The sequence below is a fragment of the Dendropsophus ebraccatus genome, unplaced genomic scaffold, assembly GCF_027789765.1.
Source record: "Dendropsophus ebraccatus isolate aDenEbr1 unplaced genomic scaffold, aDenEbr1.pat pat_scaffold_1114_ctg1, whole genome shotgun sequence".
NCBI lineage: Eukaryota > Metazoa > Chordata > Amphibia > Anura > Hylidae > Dendropsophus > Dendropsophus ebraccatus.
In genome coordinates, this window is record NW_027208531.1 from 15114 (window position 1) to 39046 (window position 23933).

Below are 23933 nucleotides of genomic sequence, written 5' to 3' on the forward strand. Positions count from 1 at the left end.
ACATGACCTCGAAGATTTAAGACTTGACTTCCGCTTCTCGACTGCAGATACGCTTTCAACCTAGTCAGGGAGAGTTGTTTGAGCAGGGAGAGATAGGTTTTAATAGCATTTTGGTTAGGCAGGCTTACTACTGAACCCAAAAGTCCTTATTATTAAGTTATTATTCATTTGTTATTCACATTACATATTTTTGCCATGCATTCTATGTAGCTCCTCGGCCATGTTTCGAGGGGGGCGTTTCTCTCTTCTCCCCTACCCCTTAGGGGGAGGGGCTAGTGGGAACAGGTACATCCTACAAACTATATAAAGGTTCACTATGTAGTATACTTATTGCCATGATTAAGGAGGGTTGCCTCCGCAACGCGTCGGCGCGGTTTTAACCAGTTTTTATTTTTTTGTATGTACCAATAAAGTTTTTCCTTACCACTACAAGGAGCTGTGGAATTTTCCTACGTTGGATTTGCACATACGGGATACGGCCCGCACCTTTATCCACGAGCTCCAGCCTTCCTGAGAACCGTGTTATGTATGCATCTCTGCTCGCGTGGGTGAGCTGATTCCCAAGATTTTGTATTATATTGCTAAACTAAACACCTAGGACCAAGGAGGGTGGTACATGTTTTAAGGTGTGTTTACAGTTGATAACTACAGGTAGTAGTTCAAATGCAGTACATGAGTGATGAAGAGAACTCGCAAGTTTTTGTAATGCTTTTTAAAATTTGTTACAGTGATGCAACATTTTGGCCATGCAAATAGCCTTTGTCTGCTATATGATATCTTACTGATCATCTGCATTAAAAATTGTGCGATTACTATAAGACTGGTTTCACACAGCATTTTAGCATATTTACATGTCTACATCTTATCTAGGTCAGTGTCACACACCAAATGTTAGTAGAGGACCTATTCGATTTGGTAAGCCTTCACGCGGCTCAACTGATTGTGCAGTTGGGCCACGCAAACAATTACTGGATCATTTGTATGGCCCTTGAACTTCAACATTAGAGGCTAGACATCCCCTGGGCGATTAAGGGGCCATATATGGCTAATAATGATAATTTTATTGGCTGCACAAAAGATGCTTTAGGTCAATGAATGTACATTTTCTTGTGTATAAGCTGATGGTTGGCCCTTTTCCATGTGCCAGTTTTACACTACTGTTACTAATATATAATAAAACTTAAAAGGCTTTAAAGGGGTTATCCAGCGCTACAAAAACATGGCCACTTTTCTCCAGAGACAACCCCTCTCTTGTCTCCAGTTTGGATGGGGTTTTGTAATTCAGTTCCATTGAAGTGAATGGAGCTTAATTGCAAACCGCACCTGAACTGGAGACAAGAGTCGTGTTGTCTCTGAAAGAAAGAGGCCATGTTTTTGTAGCACTGGATAACACCTTTAGAGTACCTTAAAGTGAATCTATTGCCTTGATTTATTTTACTAATTTAGTTAGACATTGAAACATGTTCTTGATTTTTCTGTTTTCAATTTCTGATTGTAATTTTTTTTTATTTTATTTTAGTACATTATTTCAAAAAGAAACCATCTTGCAAGTTTTTATCAGCATTTAGTGATATGCTTTACAGCAAACCCTATTGACATAGAAACAAGGAACATCTCCAGACCCTATTGTTTGTATGGAAACCATTTGTAAACATGCTATGTGACCTCTGTGACCTTTACAAATCGGGAGCCTTGAGTTTCTTTACGCTTATCTATCTTACAGTACATCACTTGAAGTCACTTTCCTGGAGTCTCTGTATTTTTTCCAGTCTGACAAGGTGCTCCCTGCTGCCACCTCTGTCCACCAGAGGAACTGTCCAGAGCAGTAGGAAACACCCATAGAAAATATCTCCTACTTTGGACATTTCCTGTTGGATATTCTAGAAACACAAGCCATACATGTGGTTCCAATGTTCTTTCAGACTGGTGTATGCATACTAATGTGACAAGATGTATTACTTACGTTCTGATAACTACCATCAGGCTGTATCCAAAGACACCAACCCCAACCAGGAAATAAGAAAGCGGTAGTCTGAACTTTAGCCAACCAATTGTACGTTGGTCATTGTAGAAACCATAGAACAAAACAGAATATTTGGCATAACCCTGTAACATAAAATGGGAAAACATGATCCCACAAAACCATTCTATTTCTGTGTCAGGTGTTTTCTGTAAATCAGTACTATTAAGGTTTTATATTCTACTAGCAATGATAAGTAAAGATTTATAATTCTGTACAATATTTCACACTGTAGTCTTCATTGTAGAATTCCTATGAACTGTTTTTATATTGATTTGTAAAGGAATGCTAGATAAAACACAAGAAAATCATTTACATTTACCAACATTTGAACATTTAAAGTTCTGTAAAAAAAAATCCAAACAAACCATACTAACAGTACCCACCCAGGTCCCTGCTGCTGCCATTCCAACAGCTCCTGTCAGTGTTTAGTTCTACTGCTTTCTGGTTCCTGTAATGTACTATCTCCACTGGAAATGTCCTTGCAGCCAATCACTTTATGATATGGGTCACTGCTGTGCACAGTAATTGGTTAAATAAGGAGTTCAAGAAGGGAAGACAAATTACAGGCATTAGGATGCCGCAGAGAGTAGCAGGCACTGGGAGCATTCAGAATGGCAGCTGCCGGAGATTGGAGATGGTAAGTATGGTTTTAGTTTTCGCTTGACAGCACCTGAAATCAAAAATACATTTATTTGTACTGCCAGAATAACCATAGCATGTAATTTGTGCTGTTTTCCAGCAATCTGCGCGATTTATGTATTTTTGTAACAATTCTGTCAACATTGCAGCAAAAATAGCAATAGCCTCCCACAAGTTGTGCAATTCGCAGGAAAATAGCACTATGTTTGCAGCGATCATCAATTTTGAAGTCCTGGATCCAATAATATATTGGATAAAAACAAAGGGAAGGTAGTGGTGAGGATTTAACAAGACGGGCATAGCTGTACATGGGTCTTAAACGGATTTGTCACTTTATACTAAAATTATTCAGTTTACAGTATTAGCACATTTACTCTTTGCAATTACTGACAATAGCTTCCTATGTGCCTTGCAGAACTGATATCCTGCCCCCCTCCCCCAGATTGCGCCATCCTGGTCTGTATGCTAAATGGTCATTCTGTACATAAGATGGCCATCATAGAGGAGCAAGTGACCATGCCCTTAATGTCCTCCACTGAGCCTGTTTATGCCTATGGAGAACACTGGTCAGGGTCACATGTTCCTCCAAGCCCGGCCATCTTATGAACAGAGTCACCATTGAACATAAAGAGCAGGACGACACAGTCTGGATGAGGGGTGTCTGTTTTTACAAATACTGTACACTGAACATTTTTTTTCTATAAAGTGGCCAACCCCAACCAAGTTCCCAAACTTTTGTCCTACACTGAATTTATAGAGTGCATATGCCTCTCAACATATCTGGCATATCTAAAGCTTTCCACATGATTTACACCTATTTGCAGGCATAATCCTAGTAAGGTGAGCCCCCGAGGAGGCCACAACCTCACTGGGCCTTGCTGTGTTCCCTGTCTGTCCATCAGGCAAGAAGGTTAAAGACTGGCAAAAGTCACAACAAACCAGGTAGGTCTGTGACTTTTTGCCGAATTTAATAAATTCCTATCAAAACGTTCCAGAGTAATGTATTTACCTCAAAGTCCCAAAGGACAGAGAAATCCATGGCTGTTTTTTCTTCTTTTCTAGGCACTGTCTTTCGTGGCAAACTGCCATAAGGTAAACCCATTAAAATCTAGTAAAGAAAGATCAACCATGAAATACCACAACGCTTGAGGTAATGTGAAGAACAGTATAAGTGATTTCTAACCATATACTAAATTATCAGAGCGGGGTAAATATTTCTAAAACTGACATAGAGTACGGTAGTGAACCTCTAATATACTACAGTATTCATCACTAGATTTTCATTGTAATGTGGGCACATTCGGGTGTCCCTGCACTTCAATTTGCCATACACTTTCACGCAATCGACCACTATCAATAAACAACGATCGCTGTTGCAACCTGCAATAACGGCTGTTGTGTATTGATAAAATTCAGTGGGTGAATGTGACCTTATAAAGCATCTAGAAAAGAGGATTTGTCTCACATGACCAAAAGTTTGTGGAAAGAATTGTCTAATAAGTCTATCAAGTTAAACCACTGTGAGCATGCACCACTGTGACTGCACATTTTTGCCTGCCTGGTCTAGTTTTAAGATTACTAAAGACATGTTTCATTAGGACTTACAGACATGATACTCCACAAACCAATTACCATAGAATATTTTTTTAAGAATTGACTAGTTTTCCAAATAAAAGAGAGGGTCAAATGTTTGCTCTTTGATTTTTAGGTGGTGTCTGGTTTATACAAAAAACAATAAGCCTGAGTTTGTATATATTTACATACATAAAAAAAAAACTGTAACAAAAGGCCCATACCTCTGGAATTACCACAAGTCCAAATATTAGACCAAAGAGCACCAAGTTTACTCCATACATCCACCTCAAGAAAATAAAGTAGGAAGCAACTGATGAACCAAAGTGACCTAACAAAAGGTAAAACAAAAAAAGCATATTAATTTTAAATGACAAGGATAGAATATACAAATAGGATAGGATATACAAAGGATAGGATGTGCAAATCATATACCAAATTTAGTCTTAGGTCACATTCCTGCTCCATTCTGTGCACTGACAGGTTTTCTGTGGCCGCTATTCAGTGAATAGCGACGGCAGAAAACTGACAGAGATCCTGGTTGGAGTGTATACAATGTGTATACACTCTGGCCGGGATTCCATATACGGCAGCACCACGTAAGTTCCGTAGTAATAACGGACGTTGTTGCAAATCAACAACAATGGCCATGATTATTATGAAAGTTACGTAGTGTGAACATAACCTTAAAATGGTAGTTCAGCAAAAAATTACATCTTTGACATCAACTGGTGTTAGAAAGTGCCAGAGATTTGTAATGTACTTATTAAAAATCTCAATACTTCCAGCTGCTGTATGTCCTGCAGGAAGTTGTATTCTTTCCAGTCTGGAGGGCAGGAGAGGTTTTCTATGGGGATTAGCTATTTCTCTGGCCAGTTCCTATCATGGACAGAGGTGGCAGCAGAGTGCATTGTGTCAGACAATACACCACCTCCTGCAGGAATAATTGTACATATATTGCATAACCCTTGGGCCTTTAGGAGCTTCAGGTTGGGTCTAAAACTGCATAGCTATCCTTTTACAAAACCTCAAGAAATCTGCACCCCATCAGTTTAGCATTGCAGCTAAAGGTTGAGTAGACAACTGGGAGTCAAGGAGTTATTATTCACTTCAAAAAGGAGAGATACCGGAATAGTAATGTAACATAGGCTAGAGTGGGGTTTATAAAGTACAGGCAAGTCATCTGTCAGGACAAGAGAGGTAGGGACAAGACACAACAGTGAGCCCTGATGCTGAGCCCACCCACTGTCCCTACCTACTTGCCTCAAATGGCCCCAGGTAGCCGTGGACAACTACGAAGGCGGTCCCTGCACTAGTATAGGTGTTACACGAAACAAGACAGATAAACAAACTCAAAGGGAAGTCGACAAGCCAAAGGTCAACGCGGTACAAAGTCAGATAAAAATCAGATAGTCAGAGGTCAGACGGAAGGTCAGATAACAGGTCATACAAGCAGAGGGATTAGGAATGGGGATCGCAGGAGTAGACAGGGGGAGCTGGGATCAGGGTATGAACCTTAATAGCCAGCGCTGTGAACTGGCTCAGCTTTCTTTTAGGAGGATCAAGAGCCCGGTCCTGATCCCTATTGGACCGGCGCTCTGATCATTCAGGTTGCAGACAGGCAGGGAAACATGTCAATCAAACAGAGTTGCTCAGGTGCCGCAATCAAGGCAATCAAGGCTAACATTCCTGACAGTACCCCCGCTTTTATGAGGGGCCTCAGGACCCTTATTGAACGGACCCGGCTTAGACGGACTGCGTGTGTGATATTGTCGAACCAGACGTGGGGCATACATATCTTTACCAGAAACCCACGTACGCTCCTCAGGTCCAAAACCTTTCCAGTGGACCAGGTACTGTATGGAACCCTGTACCCAACAAGAATTAAGTATTTTCTCCACCTTATACTCCAACTCACCCTGGATGACTAGTGGAGCAGGAGGAGTTGATGGAGATACAGGGGGAATGTATTTTTTCATGAGTGCTTTGTGGAATACATTATGAATACGGAATGAAGCATGCAATTTCAATCTAAAAGTAACCAGGTTGATTACCTCAGCAATAGTATATGGACCAAAATACTTGGGTGCCAGTTTGCCAGACTGATGGCCAGGTATGCGTCTTTTATTAGCATGCTTTTGGACTAGTTCTTGGGCTTTGACCAAGCTCTGATGAGTTTGGGCCCAAACTGTGCACAGTTTCGAGAATATGTCTTCGACTGAGGGGTTAACTAATATGGCGGCGTGAGTAGAGGAATACCTAGGGTTAAAACCATAATTACAAAAGAACGGTGACATCTTAAGGGAGCGCTGCTCATGATTGTTCAATACGGATTCAGCTAGAGATACGAATTCCCTCCATTTGTCTTGGGCATCAGCCACAAAACACATCAGAAATTGTTTTAGAGACTGGTTTATTCTCTCCGTCTGCCCATTCGTCTGCGGGTGGAAGGCAGAGGAGAAGGACAAGGAGATACCCAACCACCCACAGAATTCTCTCCAGAACTTTGCCACAAACTGAACACCCAGGTCGGACACAATATATTCAGGAATACCATGCAAGCACAAAATGTGATTAATAAACAGTGTAACCAGAGTATGAGCATTTGGTAGTTTGCAAAAAGGGATAAGATGGCACATCTTGGAAAATCTATCGACAACTACCCAAATTACAAATTTTCCCCTGTAAAGGGGCATGTCAGTAATAAAATTCATCAAGATATGTGTCCATGGTCTCGTAGGCACAGGTAGAGGATGTAATAACCCTTCAGGTGGCCTCTGAGGGACCTTGGACCTAGCACAGGTCTCACATGCATCAACGAAGGCCTTCACATCTCGGGCCCAGGAAGGCCACCAGTAGTGGCGCAAGAGCAAGTATTTGGTTCCAGCCACCCCTGGGTGCCCAGCTAATACAGAGCTGTGAATCTTCTCCAAGACTCGGAGACGAAGGTTAGGGGGCAAAAACAGTAGCGACTCTGGAGTGTTCCTGGGTGCTAGGGACTGAGACTCAGCGATTTGAGTCACCAGATCCGGCTGCAGAATGGCCACTACCACACCAGGGGACAAGATGGTATCAAGTTGGATCCTAGGCGTGGGCTCAATGTCAAATCTGCGGGACAGAGTGTCAGCCTTGACATTCTTGGAGCCAGGCGGTAGGTTATCTCAAGGCCCATCTGGCCTAGCGTGGTATGAGACGTTTGGCTTGGTCCAAATACATGAGATTTTTGGGAACAGTGAGAACCACTACTTATGTTTTGCTCCCTCAAGGAAGTGTCTCCATTCGTCAAAGGCAATTTTCATAGCCAACAACTCTCTATTACCTATGTCATAGTTGCACTATGCCTTGGAGAACTTCTTCGCGAAGAATGCAACAGGTCAGAGGTTGGTAAGAGCTGCAGATCCCTGAGATAGCACAGCCCCTACCCCCAGCTCGGATGCGTCCACTTGCACTATAAAAGGACACTCAAAGTCCGGCTGAATCAGCACCGGAGCCTCTGAAAAACACAGCTTGAGTCTGTCAAATGCCAAGTTAGCATCAGGGGTCCAATTAACAAGATCCGTTCACTTTTTGGTTAAACCGGTAAGGGTTTTCGCTATGAGCGAGGAGCCCTTAATAAATTTTCAATAGTAATTGGCAAAACCCAAGAACCTCTGCAGAGCCTTTAGGTTATTGGGTCGCTCCCAGTTCTCAATGGCTTGGACCTTAAGAGGATCCATACTAAACAAGTTTGATGTTATTTTATACCCCCAAAATGATATCTCCTGAATTCCAAATTGGCATTTAGACAGCTTGGCACACAACTGATTAGCTCTTAGAAGTTCCATGACAGTGCGGACATGCGAAATGTGAGACCAGTCAGGGGAAAAAATTAAGATGTCATCAAGGTACATAACCAAGAAACGACCATGGTACTCGCGGAATACATCATTCACAAAGTGTTGGAAGACTGCCGGGGCATAGTCCAAAGGGCATAACGAGGTATTCGAAATGCCATTCAGGAGTATTGAAGGCAGTCTTCCATTCATCACCTTCCTTAATCCTTATTAAATTGTATGCTCCCCACAAATCAATCTTGGAAAACCACTAAGCTCCCACAATTTGATTAAATAAATCAGGAATAAGGGGTAGAGGATGTTGGTTTTTTACAGTAATTTTATTCAATTTAAGATCAATTTAAGTCAATACAAGGCCAAAGCCCACCATCTTTTTTCCCCACAAAAAAGAATCCTGCCCTCAAAGGAGAGGAGAAGGGTCGAATGTGACCTTTACGTAGACTATCCTTTGTGTACTCTCGCATGGCCTCCCTTTCTGGGCAGGATAAGTTAAATATGCGTCCCTTAGGATATTTGGCACCAGGTAAGAGATCAATGGAACAATCATAGGGTTGATGGGGAGGTAACCCCTCCACTGAACTCTCATCAAATACATCAGCATAATCACTCAAAAATTCTGGAATCTTCCCCTCCCCAGGGCAACATTCCACAAGTGACACAGCAATACAATAAGGACCACACATTTAGGCCCCCACCGAACCAGTTCCCTGCTGGACCAATCCAACACTGCTTCCAGCCAGGGCATCCCCAAAATCACATCAGAAGATGTGTCCAGCAGTAGCCAGCACATAAGGACGCGCCTCCATCAGGCACCCTCGCACAGAGGGTAGATGTCTCAGCATCTCTGAGACCTCACAGCAGACTCCACAGCTCATCACTCTGCAGGAGAAAAACTATATGTATCAAACTAACTACATCTGTTTACTAACACCATCTGAGAACTGAGATTGCTGGTTACTTATCTACTACAGCTCGTATTAATACTATACAGTTGATCATACTGTAAAGGCAGAAAACAACTAACACACAAGACCAGACACAAATCTGGATAAAGTGACCACAACTTATCCACCAGACGTATTTCTATACATACAACGGTGACCCCCTACAACAGACTTGGGAGCACCCACAATATTCATCTGTAAATTCAATTTTTCCTGGATCAGACTGAGACATGTATCAAGGCATATCCCATTGATACTCCAACACTCTTCCTACTCCCTGAGGAACTTGTCGCCATAGAACAAGGGAAACGCGTTGGATAAACGGAAGAAGGGATATCAGAACCACGACAAAAAAACATCTACACCTGCCTTTTATATGCTACACACTTTGTATATTACCGTATTACCAGACACAGTGACAACTGACATCTGTAACGGGAAAGACCTACACAACCCTAGCACAGGGTCAGTCCCTCCTGTTGTTTGGGGACGCCTAAACCAGGGGGTCCCACTTCAGCAATAGGCAGGGTTAAACCAGGGGTAACCTATCTCGTACCTTTACCCCTTACCCCTTATACCTCTACCTATAATCATCTAATTATAAAACCTGTTTTTCATGTTTGTGTTTAATGTACATATTAATAAATACATGCTATAAGACGTATTATAGCATTTTCACCACATTCCCTCCACTTTGTTTATTTATTCCAGGAAGTTCAAGGGTAGAAATCGACTCAGGTATGCCTCTCAATTTAATATTGTGATCTCTCGTACGGTTATCCACAGCAGCTAATGTGTGTTTAATCACAGCCAGTTCCGACTACAATTGGTAATGGGAAGTTAAAAGCGAGTTGTGTTCGTTAATGACTGAAGAAAGGGTGTCCTCCAGGCACTGAATCCTTTTTATAGCCGAGCATACCGATTCAGATATTGCTGAAGTAGCTCGATCTATGTCTGCTCGTATAGAGTCACGTAGAGCGAGCATCATCCGCTTCAATGAAGGCGTAGCAGACAGTTCTGGAGTAAGAAGTATGTCATCTAAAGGATCATGCTGTGTTGACTTACATGCCCCTGTGGCCGGTAATGATGAATGCACAGAAAGCTGTTGTTTAAAGTCCTGTGAGCTGGTATCCGGCATGGAGGCTGCAGAGACTCCAGAGTGAATGTTCGAAGTCTCTAAGAACAAGGTTGGTAGGCACATCTTGGTGGAGTCTGGCCGACGGCAAGGATGAGAGAAACCTCCGTTTAGCGGCTGCAGAAGCTCTCCTTGAAGTAGTCATCGGTATCGGGAGGGAGTTGGGAAGATGAGATAACTTCTTAGGGCAAAATGAGTCCTACTCCGCTGTTGTAATGCTGATTAATCCCCCGTTATGCAGGAGTTCCGGCGGCGTGCATCTGCTCTCTTCAGCGGCAAACCACGCCCCCCCTCACCATAGTGTTAAGCCGCTGCATTTGGTCCACTATGTTGGTCATAGCATTCATGGTGACCGAGGCAAAACCTGTCTGGCTATTCTGTCAGGTCAGGGGAGGTAGGGACAAGACACAACAGTGAGTTGTGATGCTGAGCCCACCCACTGTCCCAACCTACTTGCCTCAAACAGCCCTAGGTAGCCACGGACAACCACGAAGGCGGTCCCTGCACTAGTATAGGTGTTACAGGAAACAAGACAGATGAACAAACACAAAGGGAAGTCGACAAGCCAAAGTCCAAACCAAAGGGCAACGCGGTACAAAGTCAGATAAAAATCGGATAGTCAGAGGTCAGATGGAAGGTCAGATAACAGAGGGATTAGGAATGGGGATCACAGGAGTAGACAGGGGGAGCTGGAATCAGGGTATGAACCTTAATAGCCAGCGCTGTGAACTGGCTCAGCTTTCTTTATGAGGATCAAGAGTAGGGATGGTCCGAACCTGCCGAGGTTCGGGTTCGTATGAACCCGAACGCTCGGCAGCAGATTACTGCTATGGCTATGGCTATGGCTGTATCCCAGTTTTCCAGGCGGTCCTCCCGCTGGATCCGCCCGCTCCACGAAGCAAGCAGACAGCGGGAATCATTTCCAAGGGTTCGGGTTCGTACAAACCCGAACCGAACTCGGTTCGGACCATCCCTAATCAAGAGCCTAGTCCGGATCCTCACTGGATCGGTGCTCTGATCCTCCAGGTTGCAGACAGGTAGGGAAACATGTCAATCAAACAGGTGCGGCAATCAAGGCTAGCAGAGTTCAGTGTAACTCTTGCATTGCCGGAAGCTGAAAAGCAAATTGGGAATATTGTTTAGTAAGGACCATTTATTTATTCAGCTAATACAATGATTGGCCTCCTTTTTGCACTACGACACCAAGGGCACATCTTCCACTGCTTTCATGCAGCACAGGACAATGCTCATGGGAACATGACAGAAACTGTAACTGGTGTAGGACCACAGGTATCAGTCATCCCTTAGGTGGTCTTCCCTACTTTAACAATCTGTGCTTCCTTTGTTCCTTTGGCTTTCCACATACTGAATGCAGGAAATTGGAAAACTTATTCTGTAGTAATGAAGAGCACATGTGATGCGAAATGTGATGTCTTGTATATGTACCATATGCAGAATGTCACATACTTTCCACTTCTTTAATCTTCATTTCCCATGGTATGCAGGCTGTTTTGAAATTTTCAAAGTCCCTTTTAAATTTGATCCATTTCTGTAGAAAAACAAATGCAAAAAGTATTTTTTTTTTTTTTTTATAATTTCAAATGTGTTAAAATAAATCAAACCCTGAGGTTGGTTTCATGTACACTTCAACACTATGAAGGTATGCTAACCTGGAGCATTTTTCTATCTGGAGTATTTGTTATGTGGATTCCAAAGCTCATTTGTGCCAAAATCTGTATAAACTGAGCATGTATTGTTTAAAACACGACATGTCACTTATTAAAGCAGATGACTGAAGGGCAATCAATGTACAAACCAATGGCACACTGTAAATCCACTGCAGAAATTACTGCACTGCAACCTTCTTCATTTGAGGCCTTCTTCACATGACCATAGATTTTTATCTGTATACTGTCAAAATTTATGGACAATATAGAACTAATTGATTTCTATGGGGCAATGTGCACAACAAATGATAGCAGAAGAGAGACCTATCTGACATGTTGAATTTCAACGTCTAATCCTTCTTTTCTCACTGGAGATAAATTGCTGGCAGAGGTTCATACATACTCCCATCTTCCCAATTAACACATATGTAGGCTCAGCCAGGCAATTCAGGCATGGTAATGGGGTGGCTCAAAGCAATAGCTATCGGCTGACAGTTATTGACGGTGTATGGGCAGCTTAAATCTCTTCATACTCTCAATTCTACTGCAGTATTCTTAACATTTTGTGAGCTTACTCCCTGAATATAAATGAAAATACACTGGCTACATAATTCATATATTTTCAGAATGTTGCTTACTGTGAGCACTGATCCATACCTTTTTTCTGTTTTGCAATTTCCATTACTCAAGGAATAACAATGAGCTATGAATACACTTAACAGAGCTCCAAAGCATATTCTATTGTGTGTGTATGCAATATAATTCAATGCTCTTAGCAAAATGTAATTTACCTCTCTCACAAAGCCAATCACATACAACTAATATATGATCGGATGCATTTAAATTATTTATAAAGCACACATTCTCTGACGGCTTAGATACATTGGGTTTTGTTGCTACTTGATAAAAAGAAAAAGACCCTGAAAGGCTTGGATAGCATCAGAACTTGTCATGCCTGAGTTTTACATTTATCATATGAGCTCCACTTACTTCAATAGAACTTAGTTTCAAACCCCACTCAATCTGGAGACAAGAGGGGTGCAAAAGTGGCCAAGTTTTTGTAGCACTAGATAACTTCTTTAAAAATCACTGAGATTTGTAACATTATGAAATAATAAGATTAAAGGGGGGATTTGAATAATTGGCATGTCTATGGGCTGTGTTAAAGGGGCTTTACCACCACTTGGGGTCCTATTAGTCGAGCCACCATGGCGCCCTATCAATAATGTAAACAAGTGCTGATCTGCTAACTCTTACATGGCTTAATTATCGTTTAGCATGGGCTGCACAGATATCATTATCACCCTAAACTCTTCATACATTACCTCTCGGCCGACGACTAATGATTAAATAAACTATTCATACCTTATCTCTCCACGCTCCCGGTCTCCTCCTGCCTTCTGCTCTCTTCCCAGCACAGTGCGTTGCAACTTCTCTGATCACAAGCCGCTCAGCCAATCACTGGCCACGACGGTCCCAGACAGTGATTGGCTGAGCGACTTATGAGCTCAAAAAAGGTGCAGCGCACAGTGCCAGCAAGAGAGCAGAAGGCAGGAGGAGACCAGGCGCGTGGAGAGATAATGTATGAACTGTTTATTTAATCGTTAACCGTTGGCCATACATCAATATTAAATGTAGTGATGTGGGGTCGACGATATGAACCTAAAGAAACGATCAGCCGATGATCATTTCATGGGCTGATCGTGTCTCTATTACATGGAGCAATAATGGGGCAAATTGGCCCGATTTGGCCAATTATTGCTCTGTGTAATAGTGCCCTTACCGAGACAACTACCCCCCTCCACCACGGTCAGACACTGATCTTCTATGCTGTGAATAAGGGATAGGTCTCTATGGTGGTAGAACCACTTTAAGGCCACGGTGGCATTGACAATTAACTTTTCGCATTTTATATAGCTTGGTTTTCCATGCAAATGCTTACTATTTAATTGTTTGCTCTATCAGAACCCACTAGTCAGGCCTTCAAGGGAATTGTAATGTATCAATATAAACGTTATGGGCTTTAGCTCTTTTTTCCTGTTAAAACTCATGTTAATTGATAAGGCTAGGTTCACATTTCTTTTTTCAACCCGTTTTTTGCAAAAAACGGATGAAAAAAAAACAAATGCATTTGTGTGTATCCGTTTTGATCGGTTTTTCCATTGACTTCCATTGTAAAAAAAAAGGATCCATTTTTTTTTAACGGACACAAAAGTAGTGTCAGCTACGTTTTTGTGTCCGTAAAAAAAAAACTGATCCGTTTTGATCCTTTTTTTTACAATGGAAGTCAATGGAAACACGGATCAAAACGGATGCACACAAATGCATCCGTTTTTTTTATCCGTTTTTTGCAAAAAACGGATTGAAAAAACGGATTGCAAAAACGCAGTGTGAACCTAGCCTGACTAAGTCTAATTATAAAGTTTATACATTTAACTTTGCATTGATTAGCTATGACTAACAAGTCTAACAGCACATTCTTGCCATCTTACTATTCCTTCCTAGTACATCATGTCACTCTTGACCCTCACCACATGTAAATAGTTTTCAGGGCTCATTGGTGAAATGAAGAGAAAAGTGAAGGTGCAGTTAAAGGTGAAGTCCCATGACATAAAAAAAATACAGGAAAGAAGAGGGTGCAGTAACACATAAAAAAAAAAGTATACGTACCCATCCCCATTCCCCCGTAGCACTGCCTTACTGACAGCTGACAGCCACCAGCCTTCAGCTGCTCCTGCTGCTGCTACATCACATACCCAATTGATGGATTGCCCGTTCAGCCAGTGAGTGACTGGGGCAGAACACCACTGCAATCACTGACTGGCTTAGTGGGCAATCCATCAGTGGGGTCATGACATTGCAGTAGCAGGACCCTGGGCCGTGATGTAAGACGGAGACGGTCATGAATGACATCTGACGGCTGTCAGAGAAGGGGGGAAAGCGGCACTAGGGGGGCACAGGGATGGGTAAGTAAACTTTCTTTATTATGTTCCCACACCCCCTTATCGCCTGTGACTTTTTATTTTCATGGGCACCACACTCCACGCTTATGCGTCCTCTTCGAACATCACGTCGGTAGCTGTATATTTTGAACAGAACCTGTAGTCAAGTGAGCGATGTTGATACCATTTAGTAGCTTAGAGTGCCCTGATTTTACACCCTTATAGAGTTTCTTTATATACCCACCTATCCTTGAGGTATGTGGGTTCATAGCTTGATAATTTAGGAAATTGTCATTGGTGTGGACTTAATTTTGATAATGGGAGTGAAAAAGCCTTAACCCTATTTGTTGGGTGTTGTTTTGCAGCTCAGTTCTATTGAAGTTACTAGAGCTGACTATACTACACAGCCTGGAGAAAATGGGCAATGCTGTTTTTGTAAGAAAGTTTTCTTAGGTAAACCTTTTAATGCAGAAACTGATTGTTTTTTATTGTTTTTTTTTTTTTTTCCTGGCATGTGATGTCGCCATCATTGGCATTTTGGATTTTTTATGTATACACTGTTCACTATACAGAATCAATAATGTAGTGTGGCAGACTCTACTAGCAAAGCACCACATTATGGTGGTTGTTATCCAGTCACATAATGGAGGTGGCAGTAACTACTTATGTTTTAGTGGTATAATTTAATTACTGAATTTTTTAAATTGTGACCAGTATTTCACAACAGAGCCCATCACCTTGGGGGAAAATAGCTCACACTACTGACCCCCAGGACCTGGCTGTTCTCTAGTCAGAAAAACTTTGGGGGACATTTATGAAAAGTCCGCCCGAGGCGTATGCCAGGGAGAAGGTGCAGATTCTCCCCTACTCCTGGCGTACGCCTGCCAGATGCCCCGCTTGCCCAATGGGGGGGCTGAGGAAGCTTGGGGGTGGGCGTGACAAAGCGGGGAGGAGGCGTGGCCTCCTCCCGCGCCTCATTTATCATGATTTACACCTGTTCGCAGGTGTAAATCATGATCCAAATCTACACTTGCTGGAAGCAGGACACCGGGCACAGGTTTGGGCGCCGGCCAGATTCACTAAGAGGCATGCGCCTCTTAGTGAATCCTGTAGGGGAAAAGGGGCGGGGCCTAGTATAAGACCAGCGTACTTGTACTCTGGTCTTCATAAATCCCCCCCCTTGTGTATATCATGGGTCTCATATATATATATATACCCAAATATATACTATATTTATACTATGCTATATTTATACTGCTATCACAAGTAACAGTTATTTTTTGGTCTCACAAATAATAAGAACTGATAAATAACAGTTTAATCATTGATTTTCTCCTTTGTTAATACTGACCAACTATCATTATGAATACTCGAAAAGAAGAGAGTCATAACAATAAGTAGTGAGTGAGTGGGGAGATGAGTGAACCTTGGGCACACTCTGCATTTGATTACCAGTAGCTGATGAAGTTGGATGCAGCCCTAGAGAGCCTCTGAAAACATGGATACAGTCTCTAGCTGTATCCATGTTTTCCAGGTAGCCTTAGGGCTGCATCCAACTTCTTCAGCCACTGGTTTGTACGATCTTAAAGCATGCTCGAGATGCGTTAATCTCTAGTGGTGAGGGTAAATGGACCTTTAATAGCCTATTTATTATTAGTGCCTAGGTCAGTGTAACCTGAAAATCAATGAAAAATCTGGAACCCACAGACTTAGGAAACCAGATAGATCTGTACATTTGACTCCATGACTCTACATGACAGACATTGTGGCTTAGAGAATTCACAAAACATAACACATACCTTGAGCATCATGACTTTGTATGCATAGAATTTCTTTCCTTTTCCCTTTCCCAGTGCACCTTCAAATTTCTCCACAAATTTTTGGGCATCCCTAACAAGAGAAATACCATAAAAAGTGCTGTTGTTTTTTTCCTCAACATACCTTCCAACTGTTATTTCATTAAATATAAGCATATTTCATGTACCTCGATTATATGTGGTAGTAGTCTACTGTTTAACATCAACTAAAAGAAGGCCAGCTCAACTACCATAATGTAATTGTAAAAATTCTAATCTTTTTTTAATTTAAATTAATTAAAATATTTTTTACAATGACATTATTAGAATAGATATACACAGATACAAGTTCATAGATAAACCACAAAAGCCACCAGGCTCAATGAATAATAGTGTTGGGACCACAGGCTCCAAAGATAATGGCAACAATCACAAAATAAGCGTAGCAGCAATGAAAGGGTAAAGTGTGTAGTGCAATATAAATGTTTAGGGTGTTTTTCTTTTAAACGATAGGCGCTTAGATAAAGGGATAAGTTACTAAGAAAAGGCGTTAATACGACTGCAATTACTATCATAATTATGATTATCATATAACACTGATCACTGCGAATGACTAAGGGTATGTTCACACTAAGTAAAATTCTGTGGAGAGTTCTGCCGCAGAATTACGCCTGCCTCAGTGTGTCATATCATCTCAATGGGAGAGTACACGCTCATCCGCAGCCGCTGCTCTCCGCTCAAAGTAGTGACATGTCATTTCTTTGAGTAGAGAGCAACGTCAGCGGATTAGCGCACGCCCTCTCATTCCCTCACAGCGGGAAACTGAGCACGGCAGGACACTGAGCTAGGCGGGATTCTCCGCTGCGGAATTCCACTGTATTTTCTCAGTGTGTAACATGAGTGTGCAAATCTCCTCATGGCAGACAAACACTGCCGATGTTCGTGACTACAAAGGGACTAAACTATATGACCAGTGTCCAAAATAATTAATTTCTAAATTTGTACACAGGCCATATGATTTAGCCCCTTTGTATTGACAATCATCAGCAGTGTTTTTCTGCCATGAGTAGATTTGCACACTCGGAGACTTAAGACCTTATCAGACCGATTCGGCAAATTATGCCTCCATTTAAACGATAATTGTTCTGTGTAATTGCAGGCAACGATCGAAAAATCGTTCGTATGTCGTTGATCATTGATTTAGATCTGAACCTACAATTATCGTTAATCGTTCGTAAATCGTCCGCTGTAATACCACATTCGTTTGCTCAAGTTCCGCATTTGTTCACTAATCGTTCAGTCTAATTGCACATTGTTCATTGTTTTCCTGGAATCAGAAGCAGCGAACGATCATAGTAATGATTGCAATAGCGATCGTAGAAACGATCGTAACTAACGACTATCGCCCTGTGTAATATGGTGAACGATTTCAGGTTATACAGGTTATATAACGATATACAATCTTGTTTTGCGATCCTTTAAGCGTTAAAAATCGCTCCATGTAACAGTACCCTAACCGCCCCAACTTTACATTAATTAGCCAAGATGTACCAATGTGTCTGCGCCAGAATACTGCTGCCAAAACATTTTTTCACCAGGTCCAAAAAGCGGGTGTGTGGCCATAGGTATGACACTGCGCACAAAAAATGTGCCAACTTTTGCCATCCATTAGGCAAACTAATAGTTGATCTAAACTTTGAGTAGACAGTCTTTGAGTAGTTAGATCTGCCAGATTCATCAAACAGCCTGCCACACATTGATAAACCTGGTGCATTTGAAGACTGCTTTCTCTAAGTTTGCACAGATAGGGTTCGTTCACACATACTGACTCGCAGCGAGTTTTGCAGGGAGATCCGCTATGAGTCAAGGTCCTGGCAGGTGTCTGTCAGTACATACTCGCAGCGGTCTGAAAGACAGCTGTCAGTATGTAATGCAGCCACCCCTTAACCCCTTCGACTGCGGCTCGGCTCCCCCACTGTCTGTATGTACTTTAGCTCTCTCCTTGCTGCACGGGGTCCCGGTGTCCTGCTCTCCCGCCCAGCCAATTAGTGGCTGCGGCTGGGCAACACACTGATTGGCTGGGTGGGAGAGCAGGATGCTGGGACCCTGTGCAGCAAGGAGAGAGGTAAAGTTAAGGGGGTTAAGGGGGCAGCTGCATTACATACTTATGTACTGACAGACACCTGCCAGGAGCTTGACTCGTAGCGGATCTCGCTGCTACACTTGCAGCGAGATTTCGGCTGCGAGTCGGTACGTGTGAACGTACCCTTATAGTAAATCTAGGCCATTGGCTTTTTTCTATTTACATTTTTCATTTACATAATCCGCACCAAAACTGTCAGTTGCAGATCCTTAACAAGCTTGCACTAATATACACAATTTTGGAGCAGGTTGGCTACTGTGGAAATGCTGCAGTTTTCTTATATCAATACTCTTACTTTACCAATTTTTTTTTACAGTTACATAGATTCGTAGATTATTTCAATCCCAAGACATTTTCTGCTCTGTGTGTCATTTACATGGCAGTATTCTTTCTAAGATCCTACAACTCCGGGTAATTGTGATAGCAGGATTACTTTACTATGTGCCTTTAATTAAACCAGTAATTGTGATCCGTATCTAGATAACACTACGACAGTTATTTGATGACACAGCTCTGGTTTCACAGATCTATCCAAATATTTTGATTCTCTGAACATCTATTGTTACCGTTTATTGGTACCGTCTGGGTGAGTTCACTGAAATCTACGGTACCATTACAATGGAGGAAATAAATAAAAATGTGTTAAGTGCATATTGTGCAAAAAACACAGTAATCACTGAACTCAAGGAGATCAGCAAAAAAATTCAAATGAAGTACTCATTCAAGAGTCTCCACTGATGCCCCCCCAAATTTTAATTATTATCTCTAGCCTGTTGCCACGGGATGGGGAGAGCAGCACGCCACCGTGATAGATAGCTCCTTAAGTCCCACTCGGTTACGAGTATTGGAACATAAACAGGGAAACGACAGGGTGGCCCCTTTTTGTCAACTCCTAACTCAAGGTGCGAGTATTGCAATCATGACAAGGGCTTGCAAAGGCAGGCATCCATCCATCCACAGAAAGCCGTTTCGGGGTATTTGCCCCTCGTCAGTGTGGAGCAGGATTCTGGCTGGTAACAAATCAACCAACAAAACACAGTAATCACTAAACTCAAGGAGATGAGAGAAAAATTTCCAATGAAGTACTCAATCAAGATTCTCCACTAATGCCCACAAAAATGTAAATATGCAAAACAAGAGTCTGTGGAGCCTCAGTTGCGAGTCTCAAAACACGGGATAGCCAGATATCTCTAGCCTGTTACCACGGGGTTCCTCCATGATGGGGAGAGCACCACACCACCCTGAAAGATAGCCACTTAAGTCCCACTCGGTTGCAAATATTGGAACATAAATAGGGAAACAACGGGGTGGCCCCTTTTTGTCAATGTCTAACTCAAGGTACGAGTATTGAGATCATGACAAGGGCTTGCAAAGGCAGGCTTCCATCCACAGACAGCCGTTTTGGGAGTATAACAACAGGGTGGCCCCTTTTAGTCAACTCGCAACCGAGGCTTTACGGACTTTAAGGTAAACATGTCAAAACCAGTGTCCAAGCTAAAGGATTCATGTTCAGAGACATGCCCGTTTTTGGGGTTTGTTAGGGAAATTCTATTTTGCTAGTTATAAATTTATATTTATATGCTGGAAATTGAACTCACAGTATTTTGTAATTTTTTCAAAAGTTTTCATGAGTAAAAGATTTAAATTTTTTCTCCCCAAAATCTTTGTTAACCCCTTGAAGACCAAGCCCAAAATGACCCAGTGGACAGCGCAAATTTTCATTTTTGCATTTTCGTTTTTTTCCCTCCTCCCCTTCTAAGAGCTCCAGCACTTTCAGTTTTCTATCTACAAGGCCATGCAAGGGCTTATTTTTTTCAGGAATAGTTGTACTTTGCAATGGCATCTTTAATTCTACCATAACATGTATGACAGAACCACCAAAATATTATTTATGAAAATATAAATTGGTGAAATTGGAAAAAATATTGCAATATTGTAACTTTTGGAGGGTTCCTGTGTCTACGTAACTATACGGTAAAAGCTACATGATACCATTATTCTATAAGTCAGTCCGAACACAACCATATGCAGGTTTACACAGATTCTCTGTTTTTAAAAAAAAATATATATATATATATATATACTAGAAAATGTACCCGGCGCTGCCCGGGTATAAAGTGTCAGTGTGTTAATTAGATTTGTTCTAAGGTGCCCAGAAGGCCAAGCTAAAAATATTGTTTAATCTAAGTTAATCAGTGGAATTAGTGTATACCTGTAGTGCATAGTTGGAAGGGGTTCTGTATACCCACAGTGTATAGTTTTTAGGGGTCTTGCATTTCTTTAGTGCATAGTTGGGGGGCTGTATACCTATAGTGTATAGTTGGGGGGTCCTGTATACCTGTAGTGTGTAGTTCGGGGGGGGGGCTGTATACCTGTAGTGTATAAGTGAGGAGGTCCTGTATACCTGCAGTGTATAGTTGGTGAAGGTCCTGTATACCTGTACTGTATAGTTCGGGGGTCCTGTATACCTGTAGTATATAGTTGATGCTGTATACCTGTAATGTATAGTTGGTGGAGGTCTTGTATACCTGTAGTTTATACTTTGAGGGTCCTGTATACCTGTTGTGTATAATTGGTGGAGGTCTTGTATACCTGTAGTATATAGTTCGGGGGTCCTGTATACCTGTAGTGTATAGTTTGAGGGTCCTGTATACCTGTAGTATGTAGTTGGTGGAGGTCCTGTATACCTGTAATGTAAAGTTTGGGGGTCCTGTATACCTGTAGTATAGAGTTGGTAAAGGTGCTGTATACTTGTAGTATAGAGTTGGTGAAGGTCCTGTATACCTGTAGTGTAAAGTTTGGGCTCCTATATACCTGTAGTATATAGTTGGTGGAGTTCCTGTAAACCTTTAGTGTATAGTTTGGGGTCCTATATACCTGTAGTATAGAGTTGGTGGGGGTGCTGTATACCTGTAGTATATAGTTGGTGGAGGTCCTGTATACCTGTAGTGTAAAGTTTGGGGGTCCTGTATACCTGTAGTATAGAGTTGGTGAAGGTGCTGTATACCTGTAGCATAGAGTTGGTGGAGGTCCTGTAGTGTATAGTTTTGAGGTCCTGTATACCTGTAGTGTATAGTTTGGGGTCCTATATACCTGTAGTTTTTAGTTGGTGGAGTTCCTGTATACCTGTAGTGTATAGTTTGGGGGTCCTGTATACCTGTAGTGTACAGTTTGGGGTCCTGTTTACCTGTAGTATATAGTTGGTGGAGGTCCTGTATACCTGAAGTATATAGTTGGTGGAGGTCCTGTATACCTGTAGTGGATAGTTTTGGGGTCCTGTATACCTGTAGTGTAAAGTTTGGGGTCCTGTATACCTTAAGTATATAGTTGGTGGAAGTCCCGTGCACCTGTAGTGTATAGTTTTGAGGTCCTGTATACCTGTAGTGTCCTGTATACCTGCAGGGTCGTATTTACCATTAGGCACCCATGGTCTGGTGCGTAGAGTAGCATCTTGCAGAGGGGCAGTATCCTCCCGTTCAGACATGCCAGAAAATCTAGTGTCTTCTCAAGGGGGGTATGGTGGTATTGGTTAGTTCTGGTATAGCGGTGTTATCCAGTCACAGTATGGCGGTATTGGTCAGGTCTGGTATGACAGTGTTATCCAGTCACAGTATGGTGGTATTGGTCAGGTCTAGTATGGCAGTGTTATCCAGTCACAGTATGGCGGTATTGGTCAGGTCTGGTATGGCAGTTTTATCCAGTCACAGTATCGCGGTATTGGTCAGGTCTGGTATGATAGTGTCATCCAGTCACAGTATGGCGGTATGGTCAGGTATGGTATGACAGTGTTATCCAGTCACAGTATGGCGGTATTGGTCAGGTGTGGTATGACAGTGTTATCCAGCACAGTATGGTGGTATTGGTCAGGTCTGGTATGGCGGTGTTATCCAGTCACAGTATGGCGGTATTGGTCAGGTCTGGTATGGCAGTGTTATCCAGTCACAGTATGGCGGTATTGGTCAGGTCTGGTATGACAGTGTTATCCAGTCACAGTATAGCGGTATTAATCAGGCTTGCTGTGGCGGTGTTAAATGTGACCTCTGGAGCTATTACCTACCTATCCTGATGCTAATTGGTGAGTGAGGATGAGGCACCTTCAGGTTTAGTGCTTAGGGCAGCAGCAGCTGGTAATACTGTCCTGTATACATGTACTGTATAGATGGAGTAGGGGTCCTGTATACATCTATTGTATAGTTGGAGAGGGGGTCCTGTATACATGTACTGTATAGATGGAGTAGGGGGCCCTGTATACATGTACTGTATAGATGGAGTAGGGGGTCCTGTATACATGTACTGTATAGATGGAGTAGGGGGTCCTGTATACATGTACTGTATAGATGGAGTAGGGGGCCCTGTATACATGTACTGTATAGATGGAGTAGGGGGTCCTGTATACATGTACTGTATAGATGGAGTAGGGGGTCTACCAGTTATTTCTGTGGATGTTGTGAGGCAGCTTCCCTAGCAACCATTGCTCCCTGTGAAAATGAAAGCAGTAATCCTATTGGTTGCTAAGGATTCCAACTGCCGTTTACTGCTGGAGACATGCAGCTGATTATATCACCTGTGTGTGTAGTGTGGAGATTTTCCCATTCATCTCTATGGGGCGCGCCCCCCTCCCCCTCCCCTCCTGTACATCAGGCGGGGACGGGACCTTTGCAATAACCTTCCCGGGTACCCAATGTATCTATGTGCCAAATTTGGGGTCAAACGGTTCAGGCGTTTGGAAGTCTATACGGGACAGACAGACAGATTTTCATTTTTATTATATATATATATATATATATATATATATATATATATATATAAATATATATATATAAAATCCTTTTTTTTTTGCAATTAATTATTAATAAAATTGCCTGTGGCAGACTCAATGAGCAGAGCGCCGATCGGACCACACAGAGGAAGGTAAGAGACCTGAGGTGGTCCGATACAGCGATCGGTAAGTGACAGGAGCTGCAACTGTTCCTTACACGTTTAAGGGGTTAATGACAGTCTGCAGTGCGATTGGTGCAGCCTGTCATTAACGGTGAGGGCCTGGCTGCTTCTTAGCGCTTGTTAGGGTCACGGCGGCGTCCCATGCTCCGGACCGCCGCCGCACCCTCTCTCCTACATCTGCAGCAGCCGATGTCCGCAGGCAGGGACCCGGCGCTGCTGTTGCTTCGGCCCCGAGGGGCGCCTCACCTCACCACGCTCCTGTCCGTCGCTGTGCCGGCTGCGCCGGCTGTCTCAGATT

General features: G+C 42.5%; 1 protein-coding gene across 1 annotated transcript in view; it reads right to left on the reverse strand.

The window, feature by feature from the left end:
• Positions 1 to 23933, reverse strand: part of LOC138774793 (transmembrane channel-like protein 2) — a 48046-nt gene that overhangs the window by 13424 nt on the left and 10689 nt on the right. Inside the window, exons 3-7 of the mRNA XM_069955705.1 lie at positions 16555 to 16645; positions 11614 to 11695; positions 4459 to 4565; positions 3672 to 3770; positions 1964 to 2106 (exon numbers count right to left, since the gene is read on the reverse strand). Of these exons, the coding sequence (XP_069811806.1) occupies positions 1964 to 2106; positions 3672 to 3770; positions 4459 to 4565; positions 11614 to 11695; positions 16555 to 16645 (522 nt within the window). The remainder of the gene's footprint in view (positions 1 to 1963; positions 2107 to 3671; positions 3771 to 4458; positions 4566 to 11613; positions 11696 to 16554; positions 16646 to 23933) is intronic.